The sequence below is a fragment of the Zootoca vivipara genome, chromosome 2 (genome assembly GCF_965207765.1).
Source record: "Zootoca vivipara chromosome 2, rZooViv2.hap1.1, whole genome shotgun sequence".
Classification (NCBI taxonomy): Eukaryota; Metazoa; Chordata; class Lepidosauria; order Squamata; family Lacertidae; genus Zootoca; species Zootoca vivipara.
In genome coordinates this window covers 45,104,351-45,124,704 of record NC_142584.1, presented here as the reverse complement: position 1 = coordinate 45,124,704, position 20,354 = coordinate 45,104,351, and the positions used below count along the sequence as shown (strand labels likewise).

Genomic DNA, 20,354 nt, shown 5'->3' with positions numbered 1-20,354 from the left:
TTTAAGTTAGAAAAACAACCAAATGAGGATTTAGTGACTCATGTGAAGAACCAGATTTGCTGCCGATGCTGCCTATATTTTATACATATTTAAAACTGTCAATAACAGATTCCAATTGTTTATTATAGTAGCAATTTTAAAGATGCCTTTGAGAACCAGGTCTATTGTATTTGCTCTAGGGAGCCTTTTTATCTCCTGAGGTATTGTGGGTATTTGTATTGAGAACCTTATAAATCTTTTGTCTGACTTGAATTAGAGACCCCTGCTGTGGCAAAGCTTGATGAGGCAAGCTAAATTACATGATTTGCTTTTGTGCTGTGAAATACTTGTATTATCTTAACTATCACAGGCCTGATGAAATATCAAATCACAGGATTCACTGTTCTATAAAAGCCAAGCTTGTCCAAATAATTATTGCAGAAGGGCAGGATCCACTTTTCCCCTTTCCCTTACCCATTTCCCCCCTTTCGTTTCAAAATTATTTGTTATAAGAAACTTAAAAACACACCCTTACATACCAATATATGAACAGGGCAAACATGTACAGAAACAGTATTGCTCTAGAAGTGAATTTACCTATGAAGGGAAGAAAAAATTAATTTCAGCTACAGGCTTAAGTTACGTTAGAAATGGAACCAACCCCGGGTAAATTGTGCAGCATACCATGCAAAAAATCCCGTAATATTTTGTGCAAAAGTCACAAGTTGGGAAACCTGTTCCTCCAGATGGGGCTTCAGTGGTATATTTCCCTTCATATTGAATAGTATTTTCTATGAGGTGCAATATTTTGAAAACCAAAACAAGATGTAATAATAAAAAGGAGGGGTTTTTGTTTGTTTGTTTCAATCGGTATTTATGTGATCAATTATTGATTTTAGGTCTTAATCACTGATGGAATGTTTAATTTCATGATATTCCCTCCATTTTTTTAAAGCTAGTTTGATACTTTCCAAAAATAGGAGCAAGAGCCTGTAAATTATACATAAATAATGAGATATTCTTTTTAAGTGTGTGTGTGTGTGTGTGCATATGCGTAGAGGCAGTAGGAGTGGAAGATAGACTTAGGAGAGAGAGAGAGAGAGAATATATGCCATATCCCAAATTCCTGGAGAAAATCCTCTTAGCTATTATAGCAGTGTGTTCTGTGATTCTGGGATATCAGGCTGGCAACTGAAGTAAATGGGCAATGCCATGTATATAGATGTTTTATGCCTATGGGCATTTCACAATGGCATTTTGTATTATACAAAAATTTGTCAAGACTTTCCAAAGTTTAGGTAGATTTTAATAGGTAGAGTTTTCAATACTGAGAAGGAATATAATTGCAACAAGCTAAAATAGTTATGAGGAACATTTTGAGTTTCTGGCTCAATGCTATATGTACATAATGTTGCAAACTACCCAATCTTTTTGTTTCCTTTGGAATGAGGCACAGTGGAAACTGGGGTCTTTATGATATATGCTTTATTTACACATACTGTAATACAAACTGAGCCCACAATGGAAGGGTTCACAGCATTAACACCCCCAAAGTGTGCTGCTTCCACCATAGCCACAGCCTTGGATTCAAACAGAAATCAAACATTACTCTGACTCTCTCTCCAGCCAAAAGCACATGGGATTTTGCAGTTATCTACTCACATAACTTTTATATGCTTGTTGTCTTTGTTCGGCTGATCGCCGAAGAATTGATGCTTTTGAATTATGGTGCTGGGGGAGACTCTTGAGAGTCCCATGAACTACAAGAAGATCAAACCTATCCATTCTTAAGGAAATCAGCCCTGAGTGCTCACTGGAAGGACAGATCCTGAAGCTGAGGCTCCAATACTTTGGCCACCTCATGAGAAGACTCCCTGGAAAAGACCCTGATTTTGGACAAGATTGAGGGCACTAGGAGAAGGGGACGACAGAGGACGAGATGGTTGGACAGTGTTCTCAAAGCTACCAATATGAGTTTGACCAAACTGCGGGAGGCAGTGGAAGACAGGAGTGCCTGGCATGCTCTGGTCCATGGGGTCACGAAGAGTCGGACATGACTAAACCAGCGTTTCTCAACCGCTGTTCCGAGGCACACTAGTGTGCCGCGAGACGCTGGCTGGTGTGCCGTGACGTGCGGCGCCGAGAAGGGCGATTTGCTGCCTTGTCACGTGCCTGGCAGCCGCCATTAGGGGACGCTGACCCGCCGGAAAGGAAGCCGGCCGGGTCACGACACGGGGCGAGCGCAGCTCTCAACAGCCACCACCACGGCCTCGGACGTGAGAGGCGGCCGGCGGGTGCTGCTGCTGCTGTTTGTCTCGCTCTCGCTCTTCTTGCTGACTCGATATGTGCATTCTTTCTTCACTTACATACAAATGTAGCAAGCTGCGTGAAAAGGTAAAGGTAATTTCTTGCCCTGAAATTCGGCCCGGGAGGCACCACTTGCGGGGGTGGGGGGAAAGGGAATTTCAAGTGGATCTATAATGGTTAAATCCAAAGAATCCAATTCCTAGAGAGGCTTAATAACGCTAGTGGGGGCGGGCGGAAGGGGAGGTCAGTAATGGACTCATCTTCCTCGCTGGAGGGGGCAGAATGGCTCCTTTGCAGCTTTCAGTAGGGTGAGCAGATGACCACCAGGTTCAATAATAAAGGGACCTTGGGTGGGTGGAGGGAGTTGGAAAGGTGCAGAGGAGGAGAGACAAGGGATGGTGGGGGGCTAGGGTGGGCGTGCAGGAGGGAAGCACCCCCTTTCTCCCCTAGATCCTCTCCCTTAAGGGAGCAAACCTTGCAATGCACGTGGGAAGGGCACACAGAGCAGGTCAGAGGTCCTGGCACTGGAAGTGAAGGTAAAAGGACGGACTTCCTAACTGCAGCACATTGTTAAACTTAGGAACTCCCTCCCACAGGAGGCAGTGATGACCACCAACATCGGTGGGTTTCGTGGAGGAGAGGGCAACCTGCTGAGGGCTCTCCTCTGCCCTGCCACATTTGGAAGCAGCAGTGTTTCTGGATGCCAGGTGCCAGAAACTACAGGAGGGGGAAAGTGGTCTTGTGCCTGAATCCTGCTTGTGGGTTTCCCAATGGGGCCTCTGGATGGCCATTGTGAGGGCAGGATGCTGGACTAGGTGGGCCACTGGCCTGATCCAGCGGGCTCTTCTTAGGTTCTTATGAAAATGCCTTGTCTCCACTTGTTTAACCCCTGGCACCTAAATTATTGGGGATAGACTGCTGCTGTAAAAGGAGGCTCCCCACAGCTAGTGGCACAGACATTCCCCTCCCCTAGTTCAATAGAATTACTTTATATATAGTCAATATAGGCACAGAGTTAATTTTTTTAACTTTTTTAATGGTGGTGTGCCTCGTGATTTTTTTCATGGAACAAGTGTGCCTTTGCCCAAAAAAGGTTGAAAAACACTGGACTAAACGACTAAACAACAACAACAACAACTCACATAACACCCAGGTTTGCAAGCAATCTAATTGTTGCTATTAACACTGGAAATCCAGAAAAATCTGTACTTGATAATAACTTTTAGCCTTTTGTTATCCCGTGAATCTTGTTTTGAAATATTGTAATTCTCTGAATTAAGTCCATGGTGTTTTAAATGGTTATATGTGCCATTTTGAGAGATTTATAGATTAAATCACAGTACTGTGAGTATTAGATTCGACATATAATCTTGAATAACTGTTCATAATCCCCACCAAAGATACTTAACAGTTATTTAGACTACTGAGGACTTGATTAGAAGAGGGATTAAATTTTAAAGGATGCTGCAAAGAGTAAATTAATGGACTTCAAACATCTTTTTAAAATCAAAAAAGGATTCTGGAATGAAAGCCTTTAACAGGGAGTTGGCCTCAGGAAAATGCTATCTTTTAATTAGACTGCCACCTTTGTAAAATTATTTTATAAAAAACCTCACCTTTCACACACACACACACACACACTTTATATATTTAAAAAAACCATCAGTTTCATGAAATCAGAAACAAATATTTCATAAGACACATATATTGTGACATTCTTTTCCTGGGCACAGAAATTTCTTTTATTTCTGTATGAAAAGGTACTTAATTTTTGTTCCACCCCCACAACAGAATACTAGTATGTGACTGAGATTTCACTGTATGATTAATAAGACTAGCAAATATACATAATTAGGAAAACAGAATTCCCCTCCATGGGCAGGACAGCAAAAGCATACCAGAAATAATTATACTTAACTCCTACAGAGAATCAGACCTGAAGTTAACCTGCTGAAAGCTTAGAATTCACTCGCTAAACATTTAGTAGGATGACATGTTTTCTTTTAGTTTGACATTTCTACACCTTGGATCTGATTTATACCTCATGTAAGGCTGAACATGACCCTGCCTTTATAAAGAAGAGAGACTACTTGAAGGTATGATTCTAACTAATAATCTCTATATGGCAAACCAAAAGCATCCTTGATTTTGTATCTCCTTTGTGAGCAGTTTTCTACCTTTAAGGCTGTAGCAGCTGGACATAAGAACACAAAGAAGGAAGCACAAAGAGAGAAACCACTGGGCATCCTGCCCCCCTCCTGCAAACCAGCAGACAGAAAATCTAGTAAACAACACTTTACCTTCTTTAAATGCTTAAAAGCACAACATTATCACTGTTTCCCACTAAAGATAATTGCCAACAGCCATACAATTATGGAGAAATTCTGGTCAAGGGCACCCTGTGGTGTAACCCTATAAAAATATCGAAGGGAGAAGAAGCATGAAAATTTGTTAACACAGCAGCAGTGTGGAGTAAGGAAACAGACTACAAGCACAAATGAGTATTGGGTCACAAGCAACTCAAATTCAACAGTTATGGGGATGTCACAGCAGGCAGAGACAAATGGAGAGGTGAAGCTCTATTATGGAAATCGGAAGATTTCTGTGAGCTCTCTTATGAAGAACACTGAAAGAATTTAGAAAAAGCAGCTCAAATAGAAATGAAAAATGATATTCGGGGTAGCAGAAAGAATGGCTGGTTTTAACTCTTGGCTCAGTCACAAGTTTCCTCTGTGACATTGGGCAAGTCCTTCAGACATACATTCAAAATACTTTCAGAAGTGGGTTATTAAAAGAGCTAGTGGCATGTAGCTGCGGGTATATGTGAAGGTGAGCCTCCAGGATAAATATTTTACATAACCATGAGGCAGCTACTGAGAAGATGCCTGTGTGCTTCTCGTAGTAGTTTCTGCAATTTTTCTAGGATTAGAACGTTTCCTCTTCCCATGATTTCTGAGTAAAGGTAAAGGGGCCCCTGACCATCAGGTCCAGTCGTGTTTGACTCTGAGGTTGCGGCGCTCATCACTTGGTCATAATTATTGAAGCTATTTGGCAAACTTACTCAAATGCATATCTTGATGTCTTAGAATAGTTTTTCATGTTGGGAATGCTGCATCAGGGTTTTTATTAAAACATTTAGAAATACTTCTTGAAATGATGACAAGACAAGGAGAAATTCATTATTTGAAAATGCTGAGCAAATATTTAATGGTTAATAGGGCAATTAGTTTTGTTAATTATCACATGGCACCAGGTACTGTATTGAAGACTTCATGAAAAGTTGATGAATTCTGATCTGAAGTCTAATTTTATCAAATTTTTGAAAAGGCTGCTTGGAAAGAAATGTTTCTACAATGACATCTGTGACACTGAGAGATTTAGACATCATTGCATCCACTATTTTTGATCAAATGTCAAGTTAAGTATTCAATATTTCAAGTGAAGCAGCAATAAATTATTTCTATTACAATAAACAATACAGTTTGTCAGTTTGGGGAAGGGCTAGTTAGAGCTGAAATTATAAATGAAATTATAAATAGATGGAAATGAAATCGACAGGTCCAGGACTTTATAGAAAGCCTTTTCCTCACGCAAGATATCATTCACACAAAGAATTCATTTCTAAATTATCTGGTGATGGCCAAATATTACACAAATCCATGAACAATAGGCATGATAAACCTATTACACATAACTTCTAAGAGGCCCCTGTGTTAAGAGGGAACATGGTCCTTGATTATCAGATGCTATAAGTAAAAAAAAAAAGGAGATGCCTTTATGACCTGTTTAGGATATTTCCAGAGGTAACAAGCTGAATGCCTTAGAAACACAGATGGCATTATGGGCTGAACCACCAAGGCAATTATTCTGTTCTTATGTACATAGCTATTTTGGAGGCAGCCATTACTTTTTGCAATTCTGGCAAGTACAGTTAGCCCAATAGCTCCAGGGAGATATGTCCCCAAGGTTTGTTCCAATACCTTAAAATGTAAGCAAATTATAATGCATTGCATCAGTGCTTTTTGCTTGTCTGGTAGGTTTGAGAAATATATTGAATGATCCTGAGACTGAACCCTTGCCAAAACATCCCTGGGTGAAGGAGCAGGATGAATGCCAAAAGGGGTTGTTTTGGGAAGGAGGCAGGAAGGCACCCCCTTAGCCCCTGTGCACCATGTGAGGGGACCAGTCACGCTGCCCTAAATCCACCTCTGGTGCTAAAATGAAATAGGTAAACACTAAATATGGATTATAATCGTATGATCAGCAGGAATTTAAAGCACAGCACAGGGCTCTTGCAAGCTGCCCTGTATGGCGCTTTCAGACACCTGATCCACAGCACTTCAGGAGCCAGGTGTGCAGTGCCTTCAAAACTCACTACACCCCGATTGGCAGGCCTTCAGAAGCCCCTTGTGGGCTTCAGAAGCCTAACCATCTTTTTATCTGCCAACATATGATGTCCTATATGATTTCAGGTGATTGGCAGCTGGCTTTTCAACTGCATCTCTGAACATAGAATATAAAGTTTCTTGTGCTATCTTTGTCCAAGATTCTGCCTGTCATCTTTGTTCTAACAAATATTTACAGTACTTTGTAAAGTATCCTACTTAATCAGCTGTGTCTGCTTGAATAATGTGTAGTGCAGGCTGCTTTTCTGGACTTTTATGTCATAAAGGGTGCATACCTGAAGACAGGACTGAGTCCTAAAGTTCTAAACCATACAATTCCCAACTGTAAACTCCAGCAGCAAAACCTTAGTTTCACCAGAGATTAATGAAGCTCTACATTTTAAAAAGAAGTCTTTAAGGTCACATCATTTCCCCCACAAGAGCTCTTCTTTCTCCATCTCATTTGTTTGGAAGGAAATGTAACAACAACACTTGACAATAGTAGGAGAGGGGGTCTTTCTCTAGTAAAATGACTCATGACGAAGCCGCACATAACCCTCTGTTCTTTAGGGGCTGGGAATTGGAAGACTTTTGCTCACCTCCCTCATTATCCTTGTTATCAGCACAGGAGGTTTCCATAGCAACATTGCATCCAGGCCCTCTCCAGCCGGTCTGGCAGACACACTGCCAGCTGTTCTGACCGAGTGTGCATCTCCCATTGCCATTGCACAAATCAGGGCAGCCATCTGGTTGAAGAAATGAAGAAGATAAGTACAAGAAATACTATTTGCACTAAGATTCTATGCTCAAGGCACATTAAACAATGTTACTGTGCACTCAAAAAGAAAGCTGAAGGCTGTATCAAACATGCTTGCTGGTGTAAGGAACATATTTTTGCTTAGAGGATGACTATGGGAGGTAGAAGGCAAAAGAGAAATAATACGTAAAAACACATGTAATCTTCAGTGTCAAAAATGTATCTTTAGGGTTGATTTTAATAGCAAAAAAGAATTAAGCTTCTACTGCAGTTAGATCTTATTCCTATTTTTTTTTTACTTTTGAATACCTTTAATTTTATGACATGTTACTAGCTCTATATAAGCATCCCCCCCCCCAAGAATCCGAGACTGTGGTTGGATTCTTACTACAAGAATCTATAAATTATTAGGGGACAAGTGTAATCTCAATAAAAGGAAATTTAATCCATGTGCATTTTTGCTGAATCAGGGTACTATAACCTAGATTGTGGGCTTGTACAAAACTCTGAAATAGAGCTACAGTTCAGAATAAATGTGCACTTTATACAAAATATGGTTATGGTTGGGAAAATGAGTGCTACCTTAAAATAGAGCAGAGATCATTTAAGGACTACAAATTATTAAGAGTGTCTTTCCATACTTTCAACTAATTTTAGTCTTGGATTATCCTGGGTTTTTAATATACACACTTGGAATTCTGCAGCAGCCAAAGGCTACAACCAAACTACTCAGGAGTAACCATGTCACAGTAAAAATTGCAGCCTCCCTTGTACAAAAGCACAAGAAGGTTAAAAAAATCTAATAGCTGAAACCCCTTTCACAAATTGGAGGCAAAGTAATTTGTGTTCTGATTGCATAATTTGCTGAGCTGCAACACTAATGGATGTGGAGCGGTGACCCCTGCGGCAATGGAATGTCATGACTTGTGGAGTTGCACTAACACAATGAACTGGCCTGGAACTTAGAACCACAGGATCATAGAAGGTGCTTGTGATGCAGCAGAGAGTGATTTATGTGCACCCACCAGAACCACCCATCAACAGCTGTGGTCTAGCACAGCCAAGCAAAGCCGTTGCATGAAGAAATTCAGTGGGAAATGAAATCTAAACAGTATCTTTAAGCCTTCCTGGGTCAAAGCTACAAATACTGTATATACAAGATTCAGGAATGAGATGATGATTCAGTGGCAACTAAAGAAACATAACCCCACTGAAGCCACATTTAACATACTACAAACAAGCAGTATTTTTTACTCTTTAACCATAAAAATGAATTAAAAATTGAACTGAAGTGAATAGTTACTTGTTATCTCTTCCCTTTCACTGAACACTTTTAAAATGGGTTTGGATATTTATTAATGATCTTGCACTATTTTGACATGTGGAATTACATTTCAGTAGGCCCCTATGATCTGTAAAGTGAGTAGTTCTCTTTAAATGTTTCATTGTTCTGAACATACAAATGTGTACAGGCAATTCTGATCACATAGAAAAGCAAAATACTAATGGATAATAGGAAAGCTTTGGCAGTCAGCATCCAGAAGGTAAAAGAGTCTCAGAGGAAATAGGATCTGTACTTTTTGATCAATAAAACAAAGACATAGAAATAGGAATCAGGAACAAGAGTGCTTGAGCAACTTCTTTCAGGAATAGGTTTTCTCATTCATGCCATGGCATTTGATGCATGAATGTGATATAGATCAAAGGCTAGAAAGCTAACCAAAAGGACATGATCTGATCTATAATGGGAATATCCAAGACCCTTAATTATTATAATATCTGCCTCAAAAAATAGTCACACTGACATCGGTATAATTACACATAAGTTTTTCAGGATTGTAACCAAAAATCAAAAAGAATCAGTTTTAATGCCAGAAGCAATAATAAATATGAATATGGATGTCAGGGCATGTTTCCCTATCTTGAAGAGCAGTAAGCACAAGCATTTGTGTTAGAGGACATCTTCTGGGGAATTGCATTTTCTATGCCCTATGCCTGCATAGGGATGCAAAACAGGGATGTGGAATAGAAGTCAGAAGTGGCTTTAGAAATGGGGTTAGAAGATGACAAGAGAAGTTAATAATTACATTGGGTGGGAAGGGGAAGCTGTTGGGCTGAACGGGGGGGGGCAGGCTGGTGAGTGGAATGAGCACAGGCACAGCCCTAGAATAAGGTGGGGGAGAGAGACATACCTCTTCCTTTGTACTTCCGCTATGGCATAGTATACCACCCAATTCAAGAGACGGGTTGAGAGAGCACTAAAAGTTTAATAACGAAGTGCAAGGTGTATACATCTGAACCTGACTTGCTGAAAAGACAACTACTATGCCCGTTTTTACTTTTTCAAAGACAGGGGCCAACTTTAAGGTACATTTTGCAACACTCAGCTAGTGCTGACAGGTTCCTCAGAGAAGCTGTAAATCAGCCTTAACTATGCCTTCATATAATCCTTTCTATTTGAACAGAAAGTATGTGTACAGCTTTAGGCAGGAGGGAATTGGATACTTCAACTTATTTTAGGTATGGTGTACCTACTATTGCTGAACCATTATGTCTAATCTGGACCATTTCTTTTTTGAAGGTAAACTGTTCACTTTCCTTTCACAGCTAGTCCTTGAGCTCTCTGTTTCTACTGCCAACTGTGTGATGTTCAGTAATGTGGACTTGTTTTTTTACAAGCCTGGAGAAGGCAACCTCACTTTATAATGGCCAAGAATCACCACATACTAACAAGCCCTATAAAACTCCTTCTGCTGCTCATAAAGTGTTCTTAGAAAGTACTATTCACCCTGCTCTCAGGCAGAAAAAAAGAAGTACTTACATTATACAGGCACAAAAGGAGGCAAGTACTCTGTGCAGTCTAAAATAAATCTTGAAGATGTTTTATTCTACCTCTTCAGCATGTCACACATGCTGTCTGAATGACCACAATGATACTATATAAAGGAGGGCATCATACCAAATAGTATGGGAAACAGCCCTACTAGAAAAATTAACCAATAAGTTGAAACTGACACGGGGACAAATAGAAGAAGACGGCTTCACCCCGGTATGGTTCCCTTTTATCACATACACAGCCCAACAAGACAACGACAAAAACCCACCAACAGCATACGGATCAATATGGCTAACCTGACCCACAACACTCACCCCCTTGCCCACAAACAAAACAAAGACCACCACAGCTAACCACAAAGGAACAACCATATCCTAGGCCAACCCCAGCATCTCTCACCAACAAAGGAAAACAAGTGGACAACAGAGAACCTATGCAAGCGTCGCTGACAAGGAAAAACCCACCCCACCCCACCCACCCTCCCTCCACCTACTATCCTTCCCCTCCCCTCACCAATGTCTCAACAAACGAAACTGAGTTGTAAAAATCTTAAGAGAGACATTGCTCTTATTTTTGTAAACCAAGAAAATCCTTAATAAAAATGATTTAAAAAAATAAATAAAGGAGGGCATCATGCTGCAGGACACCTGATTTGTTTAAAATGTAAAATGAGCATTAATTGTGAATATATACACTCTGGGTTTTCTTGTTGAAGGGAAATTGGAGAGAGGTAAACAGATCAGAGTAGCAGAGGGTTTTTCTCCCCCAGTACATCTGAGCAAGATGAAAACATGAACAGTGGGAAGCCAGCAAAATCTCTGAAAAAGTTTTCATTGCAGCTGGGAATTAATTGACATGACTTTGCTTTTAGCTTGAAGAAGGAAGGAAGGAAGACTATAACGGACATGGTGTTGCTAGGAAACACTTTACCACCACAGCAAAGTTCATTCCATTTGTGGCCTTCCAAAGACAGATTTTATATTTCATAAACATATAAAAAATCAGATACAGTTTCCATTAAAATATAATAAATACCTAAAACATGTGTTGCTTTGTGCATGTGTCCCTTTTAAAAAGCTGTGTAAATGAAGGATAAATTTAGCTTTGACAAAAAGCTCTAAGTGCAAAGTAGTGGCTACTTAGGATCTTTATAAATGCACAAAAGCACATTAAAAATTTTCTCCATATAAATATTTATTTGGCAGACAACACAAAGTTGCTTTGTCAACCATTAGATTATATATATATATATATATATATATATATATATAGATAGATATATAGATATATAGATATAGATATAGCTTGTCTTAAGAGCCCATTTATACAATACCTAGATGTCTACACAATCATCTACGGAGTAATAATTGTTGTTAAAAGTGTGTCCATTGTTTTCATGCAATATACTTACATTTCAATCTAAATTACTTGCTCCTAAAAACTTCCTGAATATATATAAGGGCTGGTGGTGATTGGAGTATCATGAGATGCTTATATTCATCTAACTGTTACTAAGGCTCTTTACCAAATTATCTTGAAGAGCAGGAATCAAACTCTGCAGCTGGAATAGTGCTAACTTTTTTTTTTATAAAACTCCAAATGCTCTCACAAAGAATTCTGTTGTAACACAACAATATGAGTACTATCTATGTAGGTAAATAATGGAATGAAGTAAAATGGGCACTTCAATCATTTTTTACAGAAACTTGAGCCAGAGTTTTAAAGTAAACTGGAAACTTAATGCAAGCAGAGTATCCTAGAGATAGGTACACTGCTGTAACCCTATATATCTGAAATATGTTAACAAAAAGATATTATCAATGTGCCTCTGAAACAGAAGGACATTATACTAGGACGTGTTCCCATTAGCTTCACATAATACACTACTTTAACTATGCTAGTGTAGATGTCTTAGTCTCCAAATTCATATACTGTACAGATATATTTTCATGACAGTTTTTTAGCCTATCAGTTATTTAGAGCAACAATAGCCCTATCCAGGCCCATGCAGAGCTTGTCTGAGGCCTCGGGTGGCAGTCTTGTTAGAATAAAGCTAACATTAATGAGATTTCAAAGGCGGAATGGACTCCGGGGGGAATTTCTGAAAGGCGGTGCTTTGTCCTGGATCTTAGGGAAGACAATCGAAAAATAGCAGGTTTCTGGCGTTTTTGTAAAAACAAAAAACCTCAACAACTTTTGCGGTGTCCTGGCTTTTACTTTTTGAAATATGGCAACCCTACTATAAACTCAATCAAAAAAGCAGCTAGTTCCTGGCGGGACCTTGGTTGGTTTAGCCCAGCAAGGTCTGGGGTAAGCGTACCTGGCTCCCCCCACCATCTGTACAGGCCTGGCCCTATCACATGTCATTGATGTATAAATTAAATAGGGCTGGGGCTAAGATGCAGCCTTGTTTGACCCCTTTGGTGGATGAAATGGGACCAATAAGTTGCCCGTTGAGTGAGGTTCTTACAAAAAGCTTGGTGTCCTTGTAAAGACAGCTTATCAAGAACAATAGTCTTTTATCAATGTTGGTTGTATTCAGTTTGGTCCAAAGTCTGGCTCGAGAAATTGAGTCGAAAGCCGCCTTCAGGTCTATGAAGGCTGCATATAGCACCCCGAGTGTTTCTTTAGCATACTTATCAATGAGATGTGATAGTACAAAGCAGTGATCTATAGTCGATCTGCCCTGTCTAAACCCGGCTTGCTCCTCCGCCAATATTGCCTCTGATTCCATCCAGCTGATTAGTTTAATATATAGGTGTTTGGCATATAGCTTGGTGGGTATTGGGTCATTTCTTGTAGATGGGGATAATTATTGCCTCTGCCCAGCAGTCAGGGATTGTGCCTGTAGAATCTATGTGAGAAAACATGGTTGCCGATAGGGGGGCCCACCAGCCCAGATTTGCCTTCAAAAGTTCTGCGGGTATATAGTCTGTTCCCGGGGCTTTGTTGTTCTTAAGTTGCCCGATTAGTTTCCCTACCTCCTCTGCAGAGACTGGGGGCCAAGATGGTAACTCCTCTGGGTAAGCACCTATCTCTTTATGTTGGAGTTCCTCATCTTGATACAGAGATGCAATAGGCAATGTATGAACAGGGGCAGGCTTCCCTAAGCGATAGTTCCCTAAGTGATGACAAAACCCCTCCCCACATTTCTTCTTTTCATGCTGTCCTCCCTCCTGCTTTCCATTCTGCACTCCCTCAGCTCAGTGCCCTAAAGAAGGGAACCGCCCACACCACCCTAAATCTGGTGTTGGTCTAGAGGCAGGCAACAGCTCCCGAAACTGTCCCTTAGATCATATGTTGTGCCTTCCCCACCCCCCAGTGTCATTGCATCACACACAATTGCCTGCACTCAATGCACAGATGTCAGAAGTGGAGTCAGAAGGTGTACCCTGTGCTCCACATATTAATCCTATGTGTGGACAGAATGCATTAATACAAATATTGACTTCATGTGTTGCAGAGATACAACATGGGAAACATCATTCTCTGCATTAAACAGCATAGTTATCTTCCTTACAATATATAACAGAAAATGTTTTTTGAAAAGTTCTCTTTGTTCAACTGCAGTATACACAGTCGAGCAGGTAGCTTATCAGAATGGGCAAAGCGTAAGTAAATGAGGGCAGAGCTCTTGGATGTCTCCAGCAGTGTGCCTCAACATGATCTCGCAAGACCACATATCTGGATAAGAAGTTACCTTTTCTTGACCTTTTGGTTCTCAGCTTGCCTAAATCAATATTAGAGGAGGATTGGGAAAGGCTATTAATTAAGAGAATGAAATTACCTGACTCAGTAAGTTTAGTAAATTTATTGTTTTTGCAATATCAATGCAAATATAGATGATTAAAGTTCTTTTATAAAAGAACAAGAAATAATTAGAAAATCCCCATCCTATACTATGGATAATGGTATTAAAGTATAAATAAATCACTGTGAACTTGGGGGCATAAAGCAACAAGACCCAAATTAACATGGTTTCCTAGTATAGAATTCTATACTAGGAACTTGTTAAACAGCTTAAGTAAAATGTATGCTAAGCTCTCAAAATGAGTTACCAATTTAATTCACATTTTACATAAACCCTAACTAAACTTTTCAGACTGGGAATATGGAAAATAGAGGGGTATTGGTACATAGGATTAGGTGTGGTTGTTGTTTTTGTTTTTAAGTTTGCAGTACCCGGTATATGGTTTGCAGTATATGGTTATTTGTAGTGGGTATTAGAGGTGTACAAATATGTAAGTTTCTGTTTCTTTCCATTTCTCATTTTTCCAATCTTAAATTTGGTTCTTATAGTTCCACATCAGTTTGCAATTTCTTTTTAAAGGCCTCATGAAAATTTCTCAGCATTTAGTACAATTCCTCCCAACAACCACATTTTGTGAAGCAATTTCCGCTGATACAATGCACACACACTTGTATTAATTGAATTAAGGACAAAAGGGGTATAGAAGTGGACCAACAACATTATAAGTTAAAAGCTTATGTGGATGATGTTGTTTTGACGTTGGAAAACCCACTAGAAAGTGTACCAGTGGTTTTGGAGGAATTAAAGGAGTTTGGTAACTTAGCAGGTTTTAAACTAAACAAACAAAAACAACTACTGTAGCCAAAATGCTAGCCAAAAATATGGATGCATAACTCACGAAAGACTTGGAAAGAATTAGAGGTATGGAGAGTGAAAAGAAAGTAAAATACCTGGGGATATGGTTAACAGTAAATAACCACAATATCTTTAATGGTAATTACTCAAGGGCTTGGAAAGTAATTAGAAAAGATTTGCAAATCTGGAGTAGAATGGAGTAGAATATTTTCTGATTTTTTTTGTCAAAGGAAAGTTTTTTCTTTATTGTATTATTTTTGTTCATGCTTTGTTGATGTGGAATGTTATCAGAAAAGCGCACGCATGTGCACGTGCGCACACACACATGGTTCTTTCTGGAAAAAAAGAGAAAAGCATGACTGATTTTTTCCAATAAGGTTGAAAAATCAATAACTCCTATGGATTGTACCTTGCACATTCCTAATGAACTCAGACCTTGGCATTCTTACAGCTGCATTTCTTCTCTGTTGAAAAGCAGTCTTTGGTTTTATTTTGAAGGAAAGGGAAAGTGATCACAAACACAGATTTAAGCAGTGCTCGATTAAATTTAGGCCTGCCGGTTGCATTTGTGTCATGTTAAAGGTATTGTTGACAGATTCATATGAGATTTAGTAAACAGCATTAGTTTTGTTATGCAAGAGTATTGTTATACAACTGTTGTTACATGAATTTATAAAGAAACAGGTTCCCTTTTGAAAAACAAAGATACTACGGGCTCCTGTCAAAAAGTTACTTGGTTTCCTCAGGAGATGAAGTATGATGAATACAGAGTGCCATAAATCTGTCTGCATCTAGGAAGAATTGCACTTCTAGGCCATTGTAACATGAAGTAGACTCCTGCAAATACTACATATCACACAGTAAGCAATCTTTAACCGAGAACCCAATGATTTGATAACTTCTGAAAGTCTTAAGGACACGGCAGCATCCTTGTTCTTGATTTCATATGGCAGTGCATTATATCCCAGCACTAATAGCAGCTCAATCCAACAGCTCACATCAATTTAAAGGGCTGGTTCAGACATAATACTAAACCAGGAATGACAAACTTCTCCCTTTTGGCTATGAAGAAGGAATTTAGAAACTAGTAAAAGCATGGCATCAACTGGGTTCAAAGAATGGTTTAAAACAGAACCATTTCTTTTATGCCTTAATAAACTTGTGTATTTGCAGAAACTAAGGCTAGGTATTACCTTTTCCCAGATCCAAGCTACTTAACAATGCCATTTCAAAATTCCTCCTCCAAATGATTACACACACAGTACCAGAACAAATATACTGAGATACATGGGTCCTGAGAGACAAATACAACAGCTATCCTAGTCACACAATTCCCAAAAGAGGAATTGCTTGTATATGGGAAAGTGCTCCATTTCAGGCAAGGTCCCAGATGGAAAGGCTCTAGTCCAAGGGCTATGGCAGACATCTACCAGTTCAGGTGGGGGCATGGTCAAGAGGCAGCAGTTCAGGTAAATTAGTTGTGACTGCCATACAGTCACAACTAATTTCAGCCTGGTACTGAGCCTTTCAAGCTGGAGCTGCTAGAACTACACCAAGGGCCCAACGGAATTCCATCTGCTAGTATCAAAAAGAGGACTTCTCATAATGAGGAGCTTACTCATGAGGAGACCTTGACTCCTGATAAGTCTTTCCCTGCTATCTGGCACTTGTCCCTATGGGATAGGTTGCCACCTGCTCATTTCTCCCACTAAATGGATGATCCCCTGGCTGATTCAGTGAGGGATCAGGTAAGGGATTCAGTGAGGAATCCTAAAGCTGTCCTAAAGTATGACAGAGAGAGACATAGATATGCTCCAGGACAGTGAGGGGCAAAGCTGTGACAAAACTGTGACAAAAAGTGATGATGGATCTACATATTTTGAAAAAACTTTGAAATACAATTTCCAACATTTCTGCATTGCTGATATCTTGAAAAATGGTTCCAATATCAGGTCATGGGTAAAACGTTTTTTGTGAAGCTCATCCTTAGTGTGAACAGCTTCTGTGAAGCCCTCCTAATCCCTTTCTTTAATCTATACTATATGCAGGGACCACGTGTAGCATGTACTTTCTACTGACTACTAAATTTGGGCTCCTTCATTGTACAAACTCCTTCTATTTGCACACTGACTTGGGCTCCTTCTATTTGTAAAAACTCAATTTTTTTTCACACCGCACTAAATGATCAGTAGTGTAGTCTTGCTTGTCCAAAGTGTGGCATATCTCCATTAGGGAATGGTTGTTGCTGTGCTCATAGCTCATGAACAAAGCAAAGTAGAAAACCGTTGCTTCCTTTATTCATCTTCTTAGTTTCAGTAAGACAACCACAGCCACGGGATAAATTGTCATGCAACCATCTCAGATCAACCTAAAAATACTCCCTTTAAAATAATTAATACATGTTGCTTTCTTGGATCCATAGTGAACAACAACTTGCTACTTGAAGAGCCATAAAACATTTGTATCAGGAAGGAGGCCTTGACAGAGTTGACAGAGTTGGGAGATATGTTGGGAATAATGCCAAACTAACCGCCAAAATGAAAGTCGCTTCAGATGTTTTATGGAATGCAGGAAGACCAGCAAGTACGGTAGTATAAGCTAAGGTTATTATAAAACAGCCTTTCTCCATAACCGCTGAACCGAATTGAAACAAATTTGGGCAGAACATACCTTGCCCACCAGGGAGGGATCTGGCATAATTTTTTAAATCAAAAAACCACACCTTTCACACCTAAAATAATGATTAAACACAAAAAACTGGCGCCCCTATTACATGTCACCAGCAGAAGCTCTGAAGACTCCAATAGAAAGAAGGTGAATCTTTGAGGGCAGGACGACATCACACACACCCCGACATGCTATAACCGCCAAAACGGCCATTACCCGTCGAAGCCAGATGATGGGAGATAAGCCAAGTACAACAAACACCACAAACACCCCACTAGCCAACCCACACCCCTGTCGCCACCCCCACAAACCGGACCTCGCCGTCCAAACAAAAATTATGCAAGGCAGGCCATACCCCACGGCCCCCACTGCCGCTGCCAACTCAGCCAGCACCCCTCCTACAGTCCAACCCTGCACCTCTTGCTGCCACCACCAAAAATAAACCCTCACCACCTCTGAAAAAACAATGTCAGCCAAAGCAGGACCCTCCGCTGCCCCCACCCCTGCTTGAAACAGACCTCCAAAGTATCAACCCCGTGCCAGGCCAGGACCTGCGCCCAACACTGCCACTGCCACCATAAGCCTCCCCACCAAACCATAAACCCCGCGACAGGCCATTTTAGCTGCCGCCACCAACCCCGCCGCCGCCGAAACCAGCAAACCAAAAAGGCCAAAACCCACCTCCACAGGACGCGCGAAACGCGCCAGACCCCACCGTCCCCGCAGCGCCCGTCGCCGTCATAAAAAACCACTTAGAAGGGCCAACGCGCCCGCAAACGCCGCAATACACCTCTCCTAAAGCAAAAAACCCACCTCCCCCTCAAGCCACACAGTCCAACCCCCCCACCAGAGTCTACCGCCAACAACCCCAAAAAAGGGCTCCCACAAGGGCCTGAACCTGCTTCCCCGACAGCCGACAGAGACATAAAAAAAGGCCACAAAACACCTCCGTCCAACACACTTCTTGAGACGGCCAAAACCCCGCCCCACACCCGCAACAGTCCTCCCTCCCAAAAAAAACCCACCTCCCAAACACTGACCACAACAGTCCTCCAAAAATAAAACTCCCTCCACAGCACCCCCACTACACTCCAAAAAACCCCTCCCCAATACCTCCCCAATATCACACGCAACTATCCTTAAAAAACACAACACCAAGCACCACCCCCAAAAATCCTTGGGGGGAAAACAAAAACCCCACCTTCCCAGCACCACCCGCACCACTCCTTTAAAAAAAAAAACCACCTCCCCAACATCACCTGAAACAGTCCTAAAAACACACACAAACCACCTCCCCAACTGCGCCCTCCAAAAAACAAACAAACATCAGTGGTAGCTCACAGTTACTTTTCCAAGGGTGGTGGCCAAGGTATGGAGATACAGGGGGGAGGGGCCAACACTCCCCGGGAACAACAGAGGGAAGGGTATCCTACCAAAACACAGGGATGAGCAGGGGGGGTGGAGGGAGGAGGGCCGGGATACCAGGAGAGGTTGGGGGGAATCACAGGGATTTATCTTAATTTATGATTAGGTAAGTTTACATTAATGGTTTTAGTGTCACAGATGAATCCTGAAGAAGGACTTTGCTGGTAGACTGAAGAGTATTGCCATGAGACTGAATTGCATCAGTGTACTGCACTTGCTGCCCATTTACTGCAGGCCCAATTCAAGGTGCTGACTCCAGTGTATAAGACAAGAACTGGAAGTTGTGTCTCTCCTATGATCTGTCAGCCTGTGCTTTAATATTTTTAGGGGAATTTCTGCTGGTGGTCTTGTCTATAAAAGTTCATTCAGTGGGGACTCAGAGCAGATTTTTCTTTTATATGGTGTCCCAGTTGTGGGGACTTTTTCCTGGTGGGGATACAATTGTCCCTCATACAATTAGTCTTCAGGTGTCACATGAAGGACTTATTTATTCCTCCAAGCCTTTGGAGATTACTGAGCTGACTCCCGGTTGTTTCCTGCTGAATTATTTGCTGCTTTTAGTATTCCTTGTGTTTTTTTGGATATGTTTCATAATTTAAATGTTGATGGGTGGTTTAATAAACAAACAACATCTGGAGGGGCACAGGCTAGCCAACCCTGTTCTAGACCCTGTTGTAGAATTTCACCCTGTTTTTAACCATGAGGCATTGCAATGGAAAATGGAAAATATAAAGTACATTTATAAAGTACATACAAGTACATACAAATATAAAGTACATTCATCAGTGGAAAATAATTTATATAATATGTAAACACATATTTGGATGCACTTTTAACTGAATGCTTAATTAGCAGATTTTCTTAACAGCTTTCTTAAAAGTGGTTATGGTCTGTTGTGAAAATCCTTAATCAGGATTTTATGCAACTGTGTAATGACCCAATAGTCTCTTTCTGGTCAGTGCACAAATCCAGGAACGATATATACTTATCACATTTAAAGTATTTTTCTCCTTATACAGTTATGCCTCGGTTTAAGTACGCCTCGGTTTGAGTATTTTCAGTTTAAGTACTCTGCGGACCCATCTTGAACGATTAATCCACTTTCCATTACTTTCAATGGGAAAGTTCGCTTCAGGTTAAGTACGGACTTCTGGAACCAATTACACTCATACCTCGGGTTAAGTACGCTTCAGGTTGAGTACTCCGCAGACCCGCCTGGAACAGATTAATCCACTTTCCATTACTTTCAATGGGAAAGTTTGCTTCAGGTTAAGTACACTTCAGGTTAAGTACAGACTTCCAGAACCAATTGTGTTTGGAAACCGAGGTACCCAGTACCACTGTAATTTATAAAACAGTTTGCTCTAAATCAGAGTTATCTGAAAGCTGTGT

The 20,354-nt window shown here is 40.6% G+C and overlaps 1 protein-coding gene across 14 annotated transcripts in view; it reads right to left on the bottom strand.

Annotated features, from left to right (window-relative positions):
- LOC118080205 (teneurin-2) overlaps positions 1 to 20,354 on the bottom strand; it is a 475,640-nt gene that overhangs the window by 67,966 nt on the left and 387,320 nt on the right. For all 14 annotated transcript variants that reach the window (XM_088661757.1, XM_088661752.1, XM_088661761.1 and 11 more), the window contains one exon: positions 7,271 to 7,417. In XM_088661757.1, coding sequence (XP_088517883.1) covers positions 7,271 to 7,417 — 147 coding nt within the window. The remainder of the gene's footprint in view (positions 1 to 7,270; positions 7,418 to 20,354) is intronic.